At 45.2% G+C, this 23,091-nt stretch overlaps 1 protein-coding gene across 1 annotated transcript; it reads right to left on the bottom strand.

Annotated features, from left to right (window-relative positions):
* Positions 1-18,779: 18,779 nt before the first annotated feature.
* On the bottom strand, positions 18,780-20,087 carry LOC147895146 (uncharacterized). Its single transcript, XM_087383976.1, has 2 exons — positions 19,916-20,087; positions 18,780-19,679 (listed from the first exon to the last, which is right to left on the bottom strand). The coding sequence occupies exons 1-2, from the start codon at positions 20,057-20,059 to the stop codon at positions 19,413-19,415; spliced, it is 411 nt and encodes a 136-aa protein (XP_087240102.1). The 5' UTR covers positions 20,060-20,087; the 3' UTR covers positions 18,780-19,412.
* Between the last annotated feature and the right edge of the window lie 3,004 nt (positions 20,088-23,091).

The following is a 23,091-nucleotide window of genomic DNA, read 5'->3' as shown; positions in this document are numbered from 1 at the left end:
TACTGGGGTGGACGTGGAGCCGGCTGGATCCAGCTAATGCAGGACAATAGATAGTACCAATTGCGGATGAGATTCTCACGTGGACAAGAAGAAATGCAGATGCGCTGCGTTCTATTGTCTGCAGTGTAAGTGACTCTGTCATGGCGTTGATTCAACATGTCACCACAGTAGAGGAGGCATGGACGGTCTTGAAAAATCAGTACGAGACCACGAATCAGACGTGGATTCAAAATCTGGAGATTCAACTCGCAAACGAGAAATTGTCTGAGTCTGAAGCGGCAGAGAAGTTCATCACCAGGGTGAAGAATCTGCGCGATCAGATGACTACGATTAGCATCACCATCACCAACGAGAATCTAGCACGAAGGTGCATACTGATTCTCCCACCAAAGTACGATGGTCTTGTTACGGCGCTAAATACGCAGAATAGCAATCCACCCCTCAACTTTGAGGATTTCAGTGCTATGCTTCTGGAGGAGGAGATGCGTCAAAAGACGAGGACTAGAGAAGATTCGGCTTTCTATGCTGGATCAAAGAAAGGTAAGGGTAAGGACTCTGGTAACCCATCTTCTTCTGATGATAAAAAGAGAAAGAAGAAGATCAAGTGCTTCTATTGCAACAAGGTAGGGCACAAGCAGAATGAGTGCCAAAAAAGATTGCAGAGGAGAAGAACGGAGTAAAGAAAGAGTCTAGCAATAGCGCGCTACCAGTAGAGTTGTTCGTAGCAATTGAGGAGATTTGCACGGAGGCAGTTCATGTACATGCGGATGAACCTTAGATTATTGACAGTGGTGCATCGCGCCACATGACCAGTCGGAAGGATTGGTATATCTCTCTATAGCTGGTAGGGAATGATGTTAGAGTTAGCTCAAATGTCCACCTCTCATGTAACCCACCAATATTCTGTGTACCCAATGTTGTAAGGCCCCCATATGAGGAGAAGCCATGATGGGTATCAGATATTGGGAGGGATCCCCAGTTTAGACACTGGAAGGGGTCTTAGAGTAGACCAGATGGTTATGAGACGGCTTAGGAGCCAAGAGTAGATACCCGTCTGCAAAAAGGGGGGGTTCGGGGGGGCGATAGCCCCCCCGATAGCAAGGGGTCCAGGGGGCGCAGGCCCCCAGTGGGGGTCTGGGGCAAAGCCCCCAACGGCAGGGTCGGCTGGTCTTCCAGGCCGACTGTCTATTAGGCCGACTGCCTATTACAGGGCCGACCGTCAACCACTTACACTATATAAGTGGCCACCCCCTATCATCAGATCACTAGTTCTTCACGCTCATAGTCCTCCGTCCAGCATCTGTCTAGATCACCATCGAAGCTCTGTCTGTAGAGCGCACGGGTGGACAGCTAACCATCAGTTGTATCAGCAGTTTGGTATATCAGAATTTTTGTATTCTCTCCAGCTTTCCATCGTGTACTTGCGTTTTGTTGTTATCTTCTGCTGCGTACTATTTTCTTACATGGTATCAGAGCTCAGGCTATCTGAGTAACGACTTTATTGCAAGTTCAACGAGCTTTGTTAGCAAAGGCTACTAGGAGTGATGGCTGCACCAACCCCGTTTGCGAATTCGTCCACCTGCCTTCAATGAAGGCAAGCTCGATGGGACGAATTATACTTTGTGGAAATTCAAGATCAGCGCGATCTTGGATTCATATGAGCTTCTGGATACTGTTCTGGGATTGGATCCAGAACCCCGGTTGGATCACCGAATCCAAACAATACCAACGTCATAACGCCACCGAATGCAGATCTTCTTCGGGCATGGAAACGAAGGAACGCAGATGCACTCTGCGCTCTTGTTACCAGTTCAAGTGATTCTGTTTTGACTCTGATTCAGCATACAGACAAGGCAAGTGAGGCTTGGAACATACTGAAAGGTCAGTATGAAACGCGGAATCAGACCAGAATTCAAAATCTGGAGAATATGCTTGCTGCAGAGAGGTGCTCTGATGGAGAAACAGCTGAGACATTCATCACACGGATCAAGAATCTACGTGATCAGATGGCGGCGGTTGGGATTACAAAGACCAGCGAAGAGTTGGCCAGAAGGTGCATTCGGATCCTTCCACAAAAGTACGATGCGTTGGTCACGACACTCAACACGCAGGTAAGAAATCCACCCCTCACTTTTGAAGAGTTCAGCGCGATGCTTCTAGAGGAGGAGATGCGAATGAAGACCCGCGATGGCGGAAGTGATGCAGCATTCTCAACCACATCCAAAGGGAAGGGTGGACAGAAGAAGAATGGTAAGAAGAAGAAGTTTTCAGGTAAGTGCCACTACTGCAACAAAAGCGGTCACATGATCAAGGATTGCAGAAAGAAGCAGCAGGACGAAAAGAATGGCACTACACAGTCTTCTTCGAAAGGCAAGGAATCTGCCAACACAGTTGAAACTGAGTTGGAGCTATGGGTTGCAATTGAAGAATTATGCTCCTCAACAGAAGTTTCAACAACGAATGATTCGTGGCTCCTTGATAGTGGAGCGTCCTGTCACATGACCAGAAAGAAGGACTGGTATAGCTCTTTCAAGCCTCTACAAGAGCCCATGAATGTGACGGTCGGTAATAATGCAAAATGCCCTGTGGAAGGTACAGGTACTATCTCTCTTTCCATTCAAGAGGGTGAAACTAAAGAGCTTTCTGATGTATTACTAGTTCCTCAGCTAAAGAAGAACTTGCTTTCGGTTGCTGCGATAACTGATCGCAACTTGGAGGTGCGTTTCAAGAGGACCGGAGCAGAAATCCTTAATGCAGCGGGCAAGGTGGTCGGCAAGGCAGTAAGGAAGAACAATCTCTACGAGCTAACGGCACTAACAGTCTCTTCAGGAGTGGGCATCAGTAAGGTATGGCATGAAAGATTTGGTCATCTTAGTTATCCTATTCTTTTGGAAATGCAGAAAACAGGGATGGTTGCACACTTGCCTGCACTTTCAAAGGTGCAGGAACCTTGTGAAGCTTGTATGATGGGCAAGCAACAAAGGAAGGCTTTTCCACATGAGAGCGGCTATCGGGCAAAGGCTCCTCTACAATTGGTTCATGCTGATCTCAGTGGGAAAGCTCCGACTCAAGCTTTGGGGGGATGTAACTACTATATGCTTATCGTCGACGACTACAGTAGATACATGTGGGTGTATTTTCTACGAGATAAGGCTGAAGCTCTTGGAAAATTCAAACAGTGGCAAAAGATGGTGGAAAACGAAAGCGGGCTGAAGGTAAAGAAGCTTCGCACGGATCGAGGAGGAGAGTTCCTGTCAAAAGAGTTCGACACATACTTGCACGAGAATGGCATTAAGCGCCAACTCACGAGTGCACATACTCCGCAACAAAATGGTGTTGTAGAGCGTCGCAATCGTACTGTCATGGAGATGGCACGATGCATGGCACTAGGTAAAGGACTGCCTAAGTCTTTTTGGGCTGAGGCAGTCAATACAGCAGTCTACATCCTCAATCGAAGCTTCACAAAGGCCTTGATGGGCAAAACACCTTTGGAGGCTTACTCAGGTAAAAAGCCTTCCGCTTCTCATTTCAGAACATTTGGATGTGAGTGCTTTGTTCATGTTCCAGATAGCACCAGAAAGAAATTAGATCCAAAGAGCAGAAAGTGTATCTTCATGGGCTATAGCCAGGAGTCAAAGGCGTACCGGCTATATGATCCAGAGGCAAAGAAGATCGTGGTCAGTCGTGATGTGGTGTTTTGGGAACAGCCACATACAGTGGAGGAGGAGGTATGCCCTTCCACTTTATCATCAGCCGTAAAAGTAACTCACCTTGTGCCCGTATCTAAAGCAGAGTTGCAGAATGAGGAGGAGTACTTCGAGGAACAGACTCCACCAACACCACAACATGCCTTGGCTCCACAAGGTAAGCCACTTCTAAAGTGGGCAAGGCAGCTCTTTGATGAGAAGAATCCGGTTCCAGACTTGGCGGAGTCATCTGCAGATGGACTTCGACGATCAAAGAGGATAGAGGAGCAGAAAAGGGCTTCTGAACACATAGTCAGTATGGCCTTGATGGCTGAGATTATGAAAGTTCAAGAGCCTACGAATTTGGATGAGGCAATGGACGATCCAAATTGGAAAGCTGCCATGCAAGAGGAGTATGACAGCATCATGAAGAATCAGACTTGGGACTTGGTTGATCGTCCAGTAAAAAGGAAGATCATTGTTACCAAATGGGTATGGAAGGCCAAGTACAAATCTGATGGATCTTTGGAAAAGTACAAGGCTAGGCTTGTTGCACAAGGATACTCTCAAGTTGAAGGCTTTGATTTTGAGGATTCCTTTGCTCCTACAGCAAGGATGACAACTATTCGGGTGGTACTTGCCTTGGCTGCTCATAAGCAGTGGCCGGTGTTTCAAATGGATGTGAAATCTGCGTTCTTGAATGGACATCTCAAGGAGGAGGTATATGTGTTCCAGCCACCAGGATTTGAGGTGCCCAATTCAGAGAACAAGGTTTGCAGACTAAAGAAGGCATTGTACGGGCTGAAACAGGCCCCAAGGGCATGGTACCAACGGATTGATAGCTTTCTCATATCTATTGGTTTCTCAAAAAGTGCTTCTGATGCTAACCTGTATGTTTGTAAGCAGGATGGCAAGTATGTGGTAATAGTCCTTTACGTGGATGACTTGATCATCACAGGAGATCATGAGAAGATGCTGCAACAGTTGAGGGAGTCGTTGAGTTCCGAGTTTGAGATGACAGATTTGGGGCTCATGCACTTTTGCCTCGGCATTGAGGTTTGGCAAAAACCTGGCAGGATTTTCATCTCTCAGCAGAGATATGCTCGCGAGATCTTGAAGGCATTCGATATGACCGAGTGTAAGGACGTGGTCTCTCCCATGGAGGTGAATGGTAAGCTCTCAGTGGAGGATGCATCACCACTTGTCGACATCAAGGAGTATAGGAAACTTGTGGGGAGTCTCATTTTTCTGTGCAACACTAGACCTGATATCAGCTTTGCAGTTGGTGTACTTAGTAGGTTCTCAAATCAACCTCGAGAGAACCATTGGAAAGCAGGGATGCGTGTGCTAAAGTGAGAGTGCTCTCAACGGAAGCAAGAACGGAAGAGGGAGAGAGAGCGAGAGAGAGAGACAGAGAGCCACACAAGTTTTGGTGGGTGCAGAACCACCCTAATCTTCTTTTTCATTCATTTATATATGTGTTTGAGTATTGTACATAATTGGGGTTAAGGCACAGTGACCTTTAACCCCACAACCTCCCACTTAAAGGACAATGTGCCTTTAAGGGAGAATAACCAGTGAGCATACTATCCAATGCCCATCAATACACGACAATACTCAAACCGCTGACTAGGTAGACTCTTCGTCAGCATATCTGCAGGGTTATCATCTGTATGAACCTTGACAAGCTCTATGCGCTTGTCCTCAAGTACCTCCCTGATGAAATGATACCTGACCTCAATGTGTTTGGTCTTTGCATGAAAGACCGGATTCCGTGCTAGCTGAATAGCACTCATGGAATCACTATGCAATGTCGGTACACCTGTATGAATCCCCAAATCTCCCACTAGCCGATCAAGCCATATAGCCTACTTGCAACCCTCTGTGGCTGCAACATACTCAGCCTCTGTGGTAGACAAAGCAACGCACTTCTGTGCGTGAGACATCCACGACACTGCACCACCTGCAAAGGTGAACACATAACCAGAAGTAGATCTCCTACTATCCACATGCCCTGCATAGTCTGAATTTGTGTACCCAAGTACACGCATGTCTCCTTTACCAAAGCAAATGCACATCTCCTTGGTACCCTTCATGTACCTCATGATGCACTTAACTGCCTCCCAATGCCTCTTTCCTGGATTAGCCATATATCGGCTAACAACTCCCACTGCAAATGCAATGTCTGGTCTAGTAGCTATCATAGCATACATAAGACTCCCAACTGCTGATGCATAAGGAACCTTGGCCATCATGGCCCTTTCCTCATCTGATTTGGGACTATCTGTATGACTCAGTTTCACATATGGAGGCAATGGAGTACTCACTGCCTTCCCCCCCTCCATATTGAAACGCTGCAATACTTTTGTAACATACTCTTTTTGTGAAAGCCAAAGGAGTTTCCTACTCCGATCACGCGTGATGCGCATACCAAGAATATGACCTGCAAGTCCCAAATCCTTCATATCAAAGGCCTCATGCAACTTGGCCTTTAATGCATCTAGCTCATAAGTATTCTTGCTAGCCAATAGCATATCATCCACATATAGTGCCAGGATTATCAGGCTATTATCCTTAGCCCTTTTATTGTAGAGGCAGTGATCAATTTCACTCCTTCTAAAACCCTGGGACCGAATGAAAGCATCAAACTTCTGATACCATTCTCTAGGTGCTTGCTTAAGACCATAGAGACTCTTCTTCAGTTTGCAAACTAAATGCTCTTTGCCCTTTTCTTCAAAGCCTTCCGGCTGCACCATGTAAATTTCCTCATGCAAATCCCCATGCAAGAAAGCTGTCTTGACATCCATTTGCATAAGCTCCATATCCTCTACTGCCACTAGTCCAAGCATGCATCTAAGTGTGGTCATCTTGACAACCGGAGAGAATATCTCATCAAAGTCCACACCCTTCTCTTGCTTGAACCCTTTAGCAACCAAACGGGCCTTGTACCTAGGCACATCATCACCTGTGACCTTCATTTTATAGACCCATTTACATGGCAATGCTTTCTTTCCATGTGGCAAAGAAACCAAGTCCCAAGTCTTATTCTTCATAAGTGAACTCATCTCTGATTGCATAGCATACTCCCACTTGCATTGATCCTCACGCATCATAGCCTCTTTGTAGCAAGAAGGCTCCCCGCAATCAGTAAGCATCACATAGTCTACCCCTGGAACAAACCTATCAGGCGGTCTAGACACTCTAGATGATCTTCTCAATGGCATTTCAGCTTGCTGTCCCACTTGCATATCAGCCACATTTGGCTCATCATTTCCACCAATAGATGATCCATCATCTACCCTTGATTGTATACCTGTGGGAGTACTTGGTTGTACCATTTCTTGCACATTTGGTGCATGGACAGCTTGCTGTCTATCAACATATGCAGGTGGATTCACATCCTGGAAAGTGATTCTCCTCATTTCCACATCCCTCATGGGTGCCTTATGCATCTTCTTCTCATTGAAGACCACATCATGGCTGCGTATGATCTTCTTTGCTTCTGGATCCCAGAGACGATAGCCCATCTCTCCACTTTCACCATAACCCAGAAAGATGCATTTCCTAGACTTAGGATCTAGCTTCTTTCGAAGCTCTTTTGGCACATGTGCATATGCCTCACACCTAAATATACGCAAATGAGAGTAAGAGGGCTTCTTGCCACTCCATGCCTCTTCAGGAATACCACCATCCAAACTCTTACTAGGTGATCTATTGATCACATGCACTGCAGTCGTCATTGCCTCAGCCCAAAAACCACCAGAAAGACTTGCATTGGAAAGCATGCATTGCAACCTTTCTTGAATGGTACGATTCATCTTTTCTGCAACTGGATTTTGCTCTGGAGTACGAGGGGATGTGAGCTCCCTCTTAATCCCACGTGTATCACAGAAATGCTAAAAGTCATGAGAGAGATACTCTCCACCATTGTCAGTCCGTAGGCATTTAAGCATTCTACCTGACTGATTCTCAACCAAGGCCAGCCATTTCTGAAATACCTGGAATACATCACTCTTCCGAGCTATAGCATAAGCCCACACTTTCCTAGTTGCATCATCAATGAATGTCACATAGTATTCGGCCCCGCCTAATGACCGTGTAGGCATGGGACCACATACGTATGAATGCACCAAATCAAGCATTTCAAACTCTTTCTTTCCCCTTCTTTTATGGGCTGATTTAGTCTGCTTCCCATAGAGACAATGCTCACAAAATTCAAAATCAGAGAAACTCAAATGCGGTACATAACCCAAACGGCATAAGAGTTTCATTCCATTCTGGCTCATGTGCCCCAACCTGCAATGCCACAAAGAAGTGCTTGGCTGCTCGGTTATTGCAACAACATGATCAAATACCCCTAATACATGTAAGGGATACAAAGTCCCACACTTGGCACCCCTGGCCAAAAGCATAGAGCCCTTTTGAATTTTCCAACTCTGAAAGCCAAAAGTGGTGTGAAAACTAGCATCATCTAGCTGACCCACTGAAATAAGACTCTTGGTCAGCTTAGGCACATGTCTCACATGTTTCAAAACAAATGCAGACCCATTTGCAAAAGAAAACTTTATGTCACCTGCTCCCACTATGTCACATGCATAGTCATTTCCAAGATGCACACAACCTGTCTTTCCACTATGTGGAGAACCATTCCCTATGGGGAGTAACATGGAATGAAGCACCAGAATCCAAAATCCAATCCTGGGAATATGCATCATCTGAAGTGGCAAGCAACTCTGCAGATAAACTAGACATGAAGAGAACGTCATTGTCACTATCATGGGTGACTGCATTGATCTCCTCGATCTTCACTTTTCCTTTGTCCTCCCTTGGACTCTCTTCCTTTTGATTTGCACCCCAATTTGCATTCTTTTTCTTATCCTTTTGCTCTCTTTTTAGCTTGTAGCAATCCTTTTTCATATGGCCCTTCTTGCCACAATGGTAACACTCAATGTTCCGTGCCCTGGATTTGCTACGAGACTTCCCTCTTTCTTGGGACTTCCCCCTGAACTGTGATCTGCCCCTTTGCACATTTAAGGCTGCATCCTGCTTGTTGCCATCCATAGACTTCCGTCTAATCTCCTCGGCCAACAAGCTACCCACAACATCATCAAATTTCAGTACTCCACCAGGTGCAGAGTTACTGACAACTGTACGGAAGGTATCCCACGAGGATGGCAATGAACATAAGAGAAATATTGCCTTAGTCTCCGCATCAAAATTCATCTTCTGAGCCTGAAGCTGGCTGAAAATAATATTGAATTCATTCAAGTGAGAAGCAATGGAGACCCCTTCCTTCATTTGCAGCTCAAACAACCTCTTCATGAGGTAAACTTTATTAGAGGCAGTTTCCTTCTCATAAGTGGCACACAGTTTCTTCCACAAATCTTCCGTAGTTTGCTCATTCACTACTGTGAAATAAACTGACTCTGCAAGATGAAGCCTAATAGTAGACTTTGCTAATGCATCCAACTCATTCCAATCATCCTCAGACATATTTGCAGGCTTAGCTTCAATCCCTGCCAAGGGTTTAATCTGCTTCTTTTGAATAAGCACATCCCTTATCTGTTCTTTCCACAAAGAAAAGTTTGTCCCATCAAACTTTTTAATGCTGAAAAACTCCTTTTCAGGCATGGAAGAGGATGCCATGATGCAAATAAAGCAAAATCCCAAATGCTAGTGCCTGCAAGAGAGAATCACACCAAATACCAGGTGCACCCAAATGTGTATGCCACAATAGAGTGAAATATCACCAAAATTCAAAGCTCAAAGCATCAAAAGATGCATCTGACTCATGTGCATATATTATGCATCCATATGAGCAAATCTGGCCCAAAAGAAAATGCCAATAAATGCCAAATGACTCAAGCATAAACACTGTCCACTGGCATATGCATCAATTATATCTCATCCAAGAGAGCATAGCACTATCAGTGCATCACCAACAATGTGTCAAAGCTGTCCCTCAGCATAAAATAGCATCCATGTGCAAAGCGTCCATAAAAAAATAGCATCCCATAAGGCAATTTGGGCCTATCAGCGCATCCAACAAGGACCGCAATGCATCCAAATGGCCTATAAATCATCCACTGCAACCCAATGCATACCACGAATGAGCGCACACTGCTCAAACTGCAACCAGAGTGATCTGCATAAGGTATGCTCAAGAAATCATAGTCCCACGGTAATGAGCACTACTGAAAATAGAACCTGAGATGCTTCAAAACATGGGCGCCATTGCATAATCGGACTCAGCAAGAAAATCTGCAAATGTCTCTCTTCTGCCAGAACTCCAAAATCCCAACCGATGAGTGAGAAATGGGAGTCAACACTTATCCACTGCCATGTGGCATAAATCTAAGGTTTCAAAACCTTAGTATGAAAAATGCATAACAGAGAGACGAAATCGAATACACAGAGATTTATAACTCTGAAAATCCTTCACCGAATCGCGCAAGAACTGATAGGTAGGGGTTTTTGGGCGTCCGGAACGCAATGGGACAGACGGTTTTAGAAACCGTGGTCTCAATCACTGGGTCCAACACACGGACTGAAAAACGTTTTTGGAAACAGAGCTATCTGTAAACTCCACCAGAGTGCGAATGATGAGCAACATAGAAGTTTTAGGACCTCCTGAGTCCACCGGAACTGATAGATCTGCAAATGGTTGCTCCAAACTTGAGTTCCAACACCCGGGCAAAAAACGCAGGAACTGATACAGTGAGTCAGAAATCCACTGAAATGATCCCAGATTCAAGAATGAAGGTGTTTCCAAGCTCCTGAAGTAATGTGGACACCAAAAGCAAGCAATAGTTGCCTCTACAAGTCAATACGGAGTCTCTGTCATCGAACGGAACAGGGAAAAGCTCAAAAAACGACTTTTTCTTTGAAAGCTCTTAACAGGCTCTCAAAACCACTTCGCAAAGCCAAAGTGACTTTTCCAAAGGTTCCTCCAAGGTCTCTGCATACTCGGATGCAAGTAAAGTCACCCACAAAGCTTCCCACAAAGCTTCTCCTTCCTCCCACAGAGCTGCTAAGCTTCAAGCATTCACGCACGCTCAGCTAGATCACCCGAGCTCTGATACCAGTTGAGAGTGCTCTCAACGGAAGCAAGAACGGAAGAGGGAGAGAGAGCGAGAGAGAGAGAGACAGAGAGCCACACAAGTTTTAGTGGGTGCAGAACCACCCTAATCTTCTTTTTCATTCATTTATATATGTGTTTGAGTATTGTACATAATTGGGGTTAAGGCACAGTGACCTTTAACCCCACACTAAAGTACGTGAAAGGTACACTGGAGTATGGCATTACCTAGAGAGCAGGGAAGACCTTGGCGGGTTACTGTGACTCAGATTGGGCGGGAGATTGTGATTCTAGAAAGTCAGTTTTTGGATATTGTTTCTCACTTGGTTCAGGAGTGTTCTCTTGGATTAGCAAGAAGCAACCAACAGTGGCACTATCTTCGACGGAAGCTGAGTACAAGGCAGCATGCATTGCTGCTTGTGAAGCAGTTTGGCTAAGGAGGATCCTGCAAGACATAGGAGTTCCAATCGAAGATGCGACGGTTCTAAAATGCGACAATCAGAGTTGCATGGCCATCACAAAGAATCCTGTGTTCCATGCTCGTACAAAGCACATAGAGATTCAGTATCACTACGTACGAGAGCTCATCGAGGATGGAGTCATACAGCTAGAGTATTGTCCCACAGAGGACAATTGCGCAGACATCTTCACGAAGGCTCTTGGGAGTGATTTATTGTTGCGGCATCTACATCGACTCGGCATTGGTCCGAACACGTAGTTCATCTTCGGGTGAACATTGAGGGGGGGTGTTAGAGTTAGCTCAAATGTCCACCTCTCATGTAACCCACCAATATTCTGTGTACCCAATGTTGTAAGGCCCCCATATGAGGAGAAGCCATGATGGGTATCGGATATTGGGAGGGATCCCCAGTTTAGACACTGGAAGGGGTCTTAGAGTAGACCAGATGGTTATGAGACGGCTTAGGAGCCAAGAGTAGATACCCGTCTGCAAAAAGGGGGGGTTCGGGGGGGCGATAGCCCCCCCGATAGCAGGGGGTCCGGGGGGCGCAGGCCCCCGGTGGGGGTCTGGGGCAAAGCCCCCAACGGCAGGGTCGGCTGGTCTTCCAGGCCGACTGTCTATTAGGCCGACTGCCTATTACAAGGCCGACCGTCAACCACTTACACTATATAAGTGGCCACCCCCTATCATCAGATCACCAGTTCTTCACGCTCATAGTCCTCCGTCCAGCATCTGTCTAGATCACCATCGAAGCTCTGTCTGTAGAGCGCACGGGTGGACAGCCAACCATCAGTTGTATCAGCAGTTTGGTATATCAGAATTTTTGTATTCTCTCCAGCTTTCCATCGTGTACTTGCGTTTTGTTGTTATCTTCCACTGCGTACTATTTTCTTACAAATGAAATCCTGGTAGCAGTCAGCAATGATGCAAAATGTCCAGCAAAAGGAAAATGTACGATTGCTCTCAAGTTAGATGGAGTTGTAAAACAGTTGTCCGATGTTCTTTATGTGCCAAATATCAAGAGGGACTTGTTGTCCGTTTCTGCGATCATGGATCGGGACCTCAAAGTTCAATTCGATAAGAATGGTGCACAAATCTTGGATCTTCAAGGGAAGGTTGTTGGTAAAGATACACGGTGCAACAACATTTACGAACTCTCGGCTTTCAGTGCTCGAGCGGATGTGAAGAACACTAAGCTGTGGCATGAGAGGTTTGGTCATCTAGACCTTAGTTCTTTAAAGGAGATGCATAAAAGTGGAATGATTGTAGACCTACCAGAAATTACAGATCTGCCCGATGTATGTGAAGCTTGCATGATGGGGGCAAGCAGCATCGACAGCCCTTTCCTAAAGAGGCCAGTAGGGCAAAGGCTCCTCTAGAGCTCGTTCACACGGACCTCTGTGGAAAGATGGAGACGGAAGCTTTGGGTGGTTCCTACTACTTCATGGCGCTAATCGGCGACTACAGTAGAAGGATATAAATATACTTCCTGAAGACTAAAGATGAGGCTTTTAGTAAGTTCAAAGAATGGCATGTAATGGTTGAGAAAGAAATGGGGAGGAAGGTGAAGAAGTTGAGATTAGACAAAGGTGGAGAGTTCACATCAACTGAATTCGAAAGTTACTGCAAAAGTCACGAGATCAAGAGGCAGAAACCCCCGCCACATACATCACAGCAAAATAGTGTAGCAGAGCGCAAGATGCGTGTCATCTGCGAAATGGGCAGGAGTATGATGAAAGGGAAAGATTTGCCAAAGACTTTCTGGGCTGAAGCATGTAACATGGTAGTTTACATTCTGAATCGTAGCTACACGAAGGTAGCTACACGAAGGCTGTGAACGGGATGACTCCACTGTAGGCCTTTTCTGGTAAGAAACCTTTAGCTGCACATTTCAGAGTTTTCAGATGTGACTGTTTTTGTGCATGTCCCTGATGCTAACAGGACCAAATGGGAACCGAAGAGCCGGAAGTGTATTTTCTTGGGCTACAGTGAAGAGGCGAAGGGTTATTGTCTCTATAACCCTGTTACCAAGAAGATAATAGTAAGTCACGATGTGGTCTTCTCAAAACAACCGCATCAATTGGAGGAGGATGCTTCCTTCCCAGACAACCAGGACCAGGATATCCATCCAGTACAACCACCAACAACAGACTGAACTCCCCCAATGGTGCTTGGGAGGATTCAAGATAAAGAAGAGGAAGAAGAGCCTGTAGAACCACAACGGCAACGGCCACTCCCAAAGTGGGTAAAGCAGCTTTTGGACGAGAGAGAACCTCCAGCCATTGAGGAGGAACCATCCGAACACCGCCGGTCCAAGAGATTAGACGAGCAAAGAAGGGCGCATGACACTTGGTCAACTACGCTTTGATGACAGAGGTGATCCGTGCTGAAGAACCCAAGTGTCTTGAAGAGCCACAGGGTGATGATAGGTGGATGGAGGCTATGTAGTCAGAGTATGGCTCCATAATGAAGAACAACACTTGGGACCTTGTGGATCGACCACCAAAACGCAAGGTAATCGGCACCAAGTGGGTGTACAAGACCAAGTACAAGTCCGATGGCACGTTGGATAAGTACAAGTCTCGGCTCATGGCAAAAGGATTCGCATAGTTAGATGGTTTTGATTATCAGGATACTTTTGCTCCCACAGCTCAACTAACCACAATTCGTAGTGTTTTGGCTTTAGCTGCCCAGGGAAGTTGGCCCGTGTTTTAGATGGATGTAAAATCCGCCTTTCTAAATAGAGATATCAAGGAGGAGTTAGACGTGGAACAACCACCAGGTTTTGAAATCCCTGGTTCAGAAGATAAAGTTTGTAAACTGAAGAAGGCACATTACGGGCTGAAACAAGCCCCACGAGCGTGGTACCAGCGGATTGATGCCTACTTTCTGCAAAACGGGTTCAGGAGGAGCCCATCTGATGCAAATTTGTATATCTTCAGAGAAGAAGGTAGGTGTATGATCGTGGTCCTTTATGTGGACAGCCTTGTCATAATAGGGAACCATGAAGAGAAGATCTCGCAGACAAAGCATTTGCTAGGAAGAGAGTTTGAAATGACAGACCTCGGACTGATGCATTTCTGTTTGGGGATTGAAGTTTGGCAAGAGCCAAAACATTTGTATATCTTCAGAGGAGGAGGCAGGTGTATGATCGTGGTCCTTTATGTGGACAACCTTGTCCTAACAGGGAACCATGAAGAGAAGATCTCATAGACAAAGCATTTGCTAGGAAGAGAGTTTGAAATGACAGACCTCAGACTGATGCATTTCTGTTTGTGGGGATTGAAGTTTGGCAAGAGCCAAAACAGATCTTCATCTCATAGCTGAAGTATGCTGGAGAGATACTGAAGGCATTTGGCATGGCTGAGTGCAAGACAGTTGGCACCCTATGGAGGTTGACGTGAAGCTCTCAAACGAGGATTCATCACCACTGGTGGACGAAGCGAAGTACAGAAGGCTTGTGGGCAGCTTGATTTACTTGTGCAACACGCGGCCAGACATCAGCTTTGCGACTGGTGTACTAAGTAGGTTTTCCAGTAAGTCTCGGAAGAACCATTGGAGGGCAAGGATGCGGGTGCTGAAATACCTCAAAGGCACACTTGATTATGGCATCACCTATACCAAGGGCAACATTTTGACCGGATTCTGTGACTCGGATTGGGCAGGAGATGTGGACAGCAGGAGATCAGTGACAGGTTACTGTTTCTCACTTGGATCTGGAGCTATGTCATGGGTCAGCAAGAAGCAACCCACAGTTGCTCTTTCTTCTACCAAGGCTGAGTACAAATCAGCATGCTTTGCTTCTTGCGAGGCAGTATGGTTGAGAAGGATTTTAGGGAACATGGGTGCAGTGCAGAACAAGCCTACGCAGTTATCATGTGACAATCAGAGTTGCATGGCGATTGCAAAGAATCCTGTGTTCCACGCTCGCATAAAACACATTGAGATTCAATATCACTTAGTACGCGAGCTCATCATGGATGGAGAGGTCGACTTGGTATACTGTCCGACTACAGAGAATGCTGCGGACATCTTCATGAAGGCTCTTGGAAGAGACTTGCTGGAGAGGTATCTTCATTGACTTGGCATTGGGCCGAAAAAGTAAGTTCACTTGCAGGTGGACATTGAGGGGGGGTGTTAGATATCAATGCTCCACTCTCGTGTAACTACGCGAGAACCAGCTAACTCTACTTATAAGCCCCCCATATGAGAAGAAGACATTTGAGTAGCTCGGTTATCCCGGTAGGTCCTGGTTTGGACATCAGATGGGGGCCATGTGTGGCTTGATGGCTAGACAGAGTTGGCACATTGCCAACTAGGCTACATGCAAGTACGGGAAGGCGTCCCATGACTGACCGCACTGAGGGTGGACGGAGCATTTCTCGGGGTAGCCCACTCTCGAGTTGCGGGGCCCGTTTGAAGCCCCAGATGATCTTGGATGGCTGTGGGCCGAACGGAGATCATAGGTTAGTTGCTATTTTACGCACCGGTTCTATCGTGTGGTCAGTGGCCTATTTCGAGACCGACCCCCAGTCGGCCGTTTTGGGCGGTCACCCAATTGGGTCTAACCGACTACTAGTGGTGGCTATATAAGAGCAAGCCCGTGAAGCCCATTTCATCACTGGCTACAGCAACCCTGATTCCTTAGCATCCAGCCTCCGTCCTCTACTATTTCCAGCACGCCATCGAAGCTTCTTTCATAGGAGCGCACGGCTGGGAGGCAGCGCCATCTATTGTATCAGCTCTATAGTAATCAAATTTTTGATTCTCCATACTATCTGCTTTTCTCTCTTGCGTACGAGATCCTGTTATCTGTTGAGCATAGACGTTGTATTGTTTTCTTACATTGAGCCTCTGAGGCGCGAGGCCGACCATGGGGTGGGACTTGGGGAATTAAAATTCCTAGTGGGCCCTTGGAAATAGTGAACGTGCGTTCAGTTACTAGGCAATTAATTCCTAGGGCCAAAGTGTGCAACAGGGGGGCCAAAAGAGTGGTGCAATTAAAAACTACTATTTTTAGCACAGGACTACAAAAGGGGCCCAGTGCTCTTATTTTAAGTTCAGTTGGCCAAATCAGTTTCAGAGGAACCAGATCATCAGCTTGGGGCTTCCAGAGCCTGCCAGGGAAATTCGTTTTTACCTAGGGGCCAGTTTCAGGTGATCCAAAGCCTGCCAGGGAAGTTCGTTTTTACCTAGGGGCCAATTTCAGGTGATCCACTGCCAGGGAAATTCGTTTTTACCCAAGGGCCAGTTCCAGGTGATCCAGAGCCTGCCAGAGCAAATCACAATTGAACCAGGAGCCTGTTGCAGGTGGCGATTTCTGCCAGGGTGTCTTTTCCAGTTTGCAATTTGCTTTTGGGCTCTTCCAGGCTGTTCCAGGTGCCTGCAATTGATTTTAGGGCTGTTCCAGGAGTTCTGGACTTGACCAGGCTGCTCCGGGTGAATTGCGACTTGCTTTTTTAGTCTTTCAGGCTCTGTAGGAGATTTCGACCTGATTTTCTAGAGCTTTCTGGGTGTTGTGGTTGGTTTTGGTAACTTTCCAAGCGTGGGTGTTCGCTTCTAAGCTGCTTTTGGGACTGTGCCAGAGTAGAATTAGCTTATCTCCACAGGATCTTGGTTTTCTAGCCAAGGTGACCTTTCTTCTGTGGATTCCAGGTAGAAGAAGGCTTGTCTTCGCCTGCTTTTGCCACTCCCAGGTTGGTTGCTAGCTAGTTATAGCGTTTGGGTTTCTTTCCTCGCGAAGAAGGGTTGATTTATGCTGTTGGGCAGTGGCCAAGGAGGCTATAGATTGAGGCAACTTGCTGGGAAGTATTTGGTTGTTTGATTGCACCAGAGTTTAGTTGTTGAGGGCTTTGTCTTGCAGTTGTTCAACCGTGTTTGGCTGGTTGGGCACTTGGTTGTGCGATTGCAGGTGTGGGTCAGACAGTGGATGCTATTGGGGTCTTTGTTGCATACTTTGGTTGGCTGAGGATACATGATTGTCTAGTGATTGGATGCCATTCATCGTTTGAGGTTGAGCAAAAAATTACAAGGTGGGCCGGACAAGGAGTCTGCGGGCGTTGGTTTGCCTGTGGTGCAGCTTCCCAAAGACCTTTGTAATTAGCCACTTGGCTTCAAATGAATGTTAAATAAATACTGCAAGGGGCACCAACGTTTGGGGCCAATTGGTGTCCTTGTTTCTGAGTAGGAGCGCTCTAGCTCCCCTGTGATTTGTTTTGTGGTGCATATTTACTTGTCTATTTACTGTGTATGCTGTAATTAAGTGGATCCTACCACCCTTTACGTTGTTGAGGCTGGCTTCACTATACAATTTGACGATCAATGAGGGAGATTCGGTGTAGGACTACAAATCATGCAAGAAAGAAGGTGATATCTCAACTTGCCCAAAGAATGTTCTAGTCAATCGCTTGGAGTAGGAAGGCTCTACAACTTCCATCCCACAGACTGTTGGCCCTAGTGCATTTGAAGGTGTAGGATTGGATGAACACAATGTAATTTATAGCTTGTTTCGATTTTGGGATGTGCTATGCCATGGCTCTTTTATTTGCATTGGATGCATAGGTCTATATTGTAAGGGTTCATAAACCAGTCCTTGGCACCACAAAAAGCTTCTCGAGTATGTGCGGTCAATAGGATGCCTAAATCCTAGGAGTGGACTCAAATCTTGAGACTGCAGCACCAATACCCATGGTAGAGAGGGCTAATTCATGTTTGCAGTAGTCTGGAGCCCATGAAGCAATGAGTGGGAACACACTCGAGGACAGCCAGCACTGAAGCCACTTCCCGAGAAGGGGGTAGTGGACCACACAGCCCATCCAAGCCATTGGCCCCGTTATTTGGTGGAGGCAAATTCAGAAAGCTGATGGCCGAAATTGTGTTCCCACGCGCCAAGTCTGGCAGCTGAGGGATTTTGAAAGGGTGGGCGCCAAGCCATAGCCAGGCTGAATCTCATCCACACTGAGGGTTCAACTTTGGGAAACAGTCTATCCATTTGAAAAAGGCTAGCCCTACCCTCTCACACAAGAATGCTCACCCTCAAAAGCCCCTGAAGAGGCTAAGATTTCTCAGGTGAATACAGAAGCCACGTGGATAACCAAACTCTTTCACAGCATGTCGGGTGTACGACCCCATAGAGGGTGATCCTGTATTATTGGACTCCAAATGTTTAGTCTAGCAAGTCACTCATAATCCTACATGTACTGGCTCCCTTGATTGTTCTTAACATCATAGCATAGAGGACATCAGAAGCCGTCAGCCACTGCAAAGGGTGCCACAACAATAAACCGCTTAACACCACAGCAAAGATGGTAAAAGCTAAGACTTGACACAAAGATGGCAAAAGCAATGTACAAATATCAAAATAAAAAGTGATGATATCCTTGAAGAAGAACTATAACAGAACTGTTTTAAAAGATGTAGAACACTGAAATCACATGGTACCTCATTGCCATATACAGCAGAGTTGGATCCTGTACAAGCGATGAGTTTCAGAAAGCACAAATTGAAGAATGCAACTGGGTGGATTGATTCCCAAACTGCAACTGTTAATCCTAACACACCTCTGCAAGTTCGATTTTACATTAGAATTCTCTGTTCTCAGAAGTGCTCTTCTTTTATTCCAAGTGGGAAGATCTAGCACTGTGAGATTTTTGTATAATACAAGGCTTTTGTATTTACAGACATGGTTCACAGTAGTCACCTCTTTTGCAGCATCCAACTAGTTACACTAAAATACTACATGCCATTAAAAGCTTGGCTTTTCAGTTACGGGGAATGCAGCCTATTTACACAGATGCTAGCCTTGATACAGATGAGGAAAACCACGACTCTTTCAACACAGACGTGCTGCTTTTCATGCTCCACTAACCCACATTGAAGAGCCCTAAAACAGCTCTATATGCACTCTCACTCAGCTATCAAAAGCCACTATTACAGAAATTCCTGCAGACTTTACATATTCCCTCGAATTACAATCGTGAAGATTGTAAGTCTGGTTAAGCAAAGCAGCTGCAAAATTGAAGCCCTAAAAAAAGAAAAGGGCCCATTGCTGATGAGCCAAAACAAGGCATCATGGGGAAAAGAGAGATGAAAACAAAATCCTTGCATGTGATACTGGCGTAATGATAGCCACTACACTGTGCCTCCTGTCTATCTGTATTTGGCTGCAAAAGGGAGACAGATAATCTGTTTATTCAGTAGGCCGCCTATGAAAACCCTTGGGCACTGTTTCGTTGGAAGAGTTCACGTCCATGGCGACAACCCTTGCAGCGGGAGGGCCTCTTCGGCAATTCTCTATCATAGAGTCAACAGTATCTACCTTGCCCGAGAACACAGCTTCCACCGAGCCATCTCTGCAGTTCCGCACCCAACCATCCAAGCCCAATCGCTTGGCCGATTCACAGGTCCATTGCCTATAAAAAACTCCTTGTACGGTGCCCTTAATGCGCACATTGACCTGCTTTACCGTTACAATTTGGTGAGAACAGCTTCCGAAAAGCAGACTGCGAGGAAATAATGATAAATTCCCCATTCGATGCAGCTCGCAGACCACTCAACCAATAAATTACCCTGGTATGTCTGATTTTTCGCTTCAATAGTGCGTGTTCGGCCGCTCTTGGAACTTATTATGTACGAAGAAAAGAGAAACACGGAGCTCGGATGCACAATTTCCTCGTGCACGTTGAAGCGTACCGTCTTTATTAGATTATTGTCGTCAGTTTGACGGGAAGCATCGTTGCCAAGCATGGAAGCCAAGGGGAATGGAGGTCGAGAAGCAGCAGGGAGGCGCGAGCTCATGCGACCTAGCATGCTGTTTCTCGTCACGCTCTTTAGCATGGCTTTTGGAAGGAAGTTTTACTTTTTTTTTGGGATGGGAGAGGGGGGTTGTGTGTGTGGACTTTGTGACAAGGCAATAGAAGACTGTTAGACATCTCTTTTGGAAATGCCAGGTAGTTAAAATTCGATCAAAGAATCATAATGTTAACCATCGGCGGAATCCACAAACAAGTCACTTTTAACCGGATAACTTAATTCATTGGTAGTGATCGGCGGCGACCAACCGGTACCCTTCGATCTAAATGAGATCCAATGGCCATAAAACACCATTAGATCTTGGTCTCAATCCTACGGTCGTGAAAAGCAGCTATTTATTGTCTGTCGGAAATTGTCCCGGCTGCAAGGAACTTTTGAAGTCGGCTTATACAGATGACCCTGGAAATGAGTTGGCAGCTCCTCTCCCTCTTCTTTGCCCTGGAGCCCAGGATGGAGCATAGACTGGCCTTGATGAAATCGAGTAGCCAGAACAGCGATTTCGATCATGTTGTATGAAACCAGGGGACTTATGGGTTTGGAAATGCGCTATGGCCCAAGGAAGTCGAATGGCAAATCCTCCACGGACTTCAAAGAGAGAGCAAGGCGGCCTCTGATGCGCGAGGTTAAGGTGACAAATAAGCAATTCGCTAGCAGAGAAGGATATGTCGTAGACTAGCCAGAAAATAGATGCCGGCTGAGATGAGGGGAGGAAGTGGAGAGACGTGGGGAAGGGAGAGGAGCGAGCGTGAGAGCTGTGGAGAGGGAGAGGAGGGAAGCGGAGGGAGAGGGCTCTCCGAACAGCCAAGGGGAGGGGGAGGGGTAGGGGCAGGTTGGAGGTTAGCTTAAATTATATTAATTTACGATAGGGGCTTTAGCTTAGGTTCAATTTTAATTAAATCACCAATGAATTTTTTCAAAGAATCATGCAAATTTTGTAACTTTTGTCAATCCAATCCAAATTTGAAATGCCTGAAACATAAAATTACAAACCTAATGCAAAAAAGTTTGATGCAAATCCATGCTCGAGCACAAAATTAAAGAATTTTAAGAATTAGTAGAGCCATTAGAATTAAAAATATGACAATAGACAAGCAAACAAAAAAAGGAATTTACTGGAAATGGTGCAAGAGATAAAGGGGAAGGAGAGAGAGAGAGAGAGAGACCACTTTAAAATTTGCATTTAAGTCCAATGAAGAAGAGAAGCCACATTCAAGTCTTCATTCAAGTCCAATGAAGAAGAGAAGCCACATATCAACATATTGTCCAATAGGAAAAATGCACTTCCACAAATTCGAAATTGATATGTGTGTGTGTGTGTGTTGGGGGTGGAGGGGTTTTTCACGCAGACACATTCCCACATTATAATATCATCATATGTGTGTGTGTGTGTGTGTTGGGGATAGAGGGGGTTTTCAAGTAGACACATCCACATCATCATGTGTGTGTGTGTGTGTGTTGGGGGTTTTTCAAGTAAACACATCCCCACATTATGACATCATCATGAGGTTGATCAACGGAGCTAGTTAGGAGCCACTAAGAGAACGTTCCCATGCCAACGAGAATGCCTATTTCTCGACAGTCAAATGCCACGCCAGAGATATGTTAGCTCACGTTCTCGTGTGTCTATGGCGTATGCCCAATTGCTCGATGCTTGGATGTCAAACATCCACCTGTTGCTGCAACTTGAGAGGAACTTGGATTAGATGGTTCCTCAACACCAGAATACTTCTGAGGTGCATCCTCATCCTCATCCTTATGAAGTCAGCGTTTGATCCCCTGCTTCAAAGATTCCAAATACTAGCAGTCATTCACAAGAGTCATTAAGGGATCAAACGTCTTCATTAAGGGAATCAAACGTCTTCATTAAGCGAACCAACTGCAAGAATCATCTTGTTACTATTGCAATTGTCCCTTTGCATACTTTTCTAAAAAATAAGAGGTTGACTTTGGATGATTTAATCCATGTCCCTCCCTATGGTTTCTCCTAAGTTTTGATTTTTTTGCCTCATGACTCACAGTTGTAACATTTTAGCTTTTGTACTTCATGGTGGGTTTTCCCTCATAGGTTTTCCACATAGTAATATAAAGTATTACTAAAAGAATGTGTGTGTGTGTGTGTAAAGATTTGACAAAGCCCTGTTTCATAGTGAAATGAAAATAATTTTGATAATGGACACAAAAGCAAAAACTACTATGAAACATTACAAAAAAACCAAGAGGTATACAATTTGCAAAAGGTTTGTAGAATGTTTGACTATAAAAACAAGTTTAACTTTGATAAATTGTAGCAAGCGTCACTTTTATTAAAGAGGGGAGTCTGCTTACCTGCCACTTTTATTGAAAGACATGGTTAGAACCAGCTTAAACCTTAGTTGGGAAAAAGTTGGGAAGACAGGTGTCATAAACACCCCTCCCTTGCTATTGGAGTCACAATTAAAATAGAAGCTTAACTGCAAACTTATAAAGCAACTGTATGAGTGTAAATTTGATTGGAGCGAACGTGTGCTTAAGGAAAGAGTGTACAAGTAAGGCAAATTGTCTTGCAATTATTAAATAGGGAAAAAGTTATAATGGATGAAAATAAAAGGAAAAAAAGGGGGTGTGATGAAATAGATATGAAAGAGTATGGAAAAACTATGGAAAGAAGATTGACTACAAAAAAAGATGGGATAGATAAGAACCAAACTAAGTCTTCTAAGTAATATTAAAGAGGATAAATAAGGAATCCAATTGACGGTGAAGGAATATAAGATGCAAATTATAGTCCCAATATCATAGAAGGTTTTTTTTTTTGGGGGGACGGGAGAAAAAGCTAACTTTGAGAATTAAAATTTTTGGGAAAGTAATTAGAAAAGGTTTAAAAAAATTTTCAAACAAAAGAGTGTGAGTAATGTAAAGGTATTAGGAAGGGGAGAGGAGTAACAATGGAAAGTATTAAAAAAAGACATCAAATAAAGGAAAAAGAAATAATGAGAGGGGGGTAATTATAATAAAACTTGCGAATCCAAGTATTTGAAGGCAAGAACCAATCTTGGGGTGGTACTCCGCTCCCTTAA

This window comes from Dipteris shenzhenensis, chromosome 13 (genome assembly GCF_047967505.1).
Source record: "Dipteris shenzhenensis isolate YYH24624 ecotype China chromosome 13, Dip_SZ_1.0, whole genome shotgun sequence".
NCBI classification, from domain to species: Eukaryota; Viridiplantae; Streptophyta; class Polypodiopsida; order Gleicheniales; family Dipteridaceae; genus Dipteris; species Dipteris shenzhenensis.
Note: the sequence above shows the minus strand (reverse complement) of the source record. Positions and strands in the feature narration are given on the sequence as shown.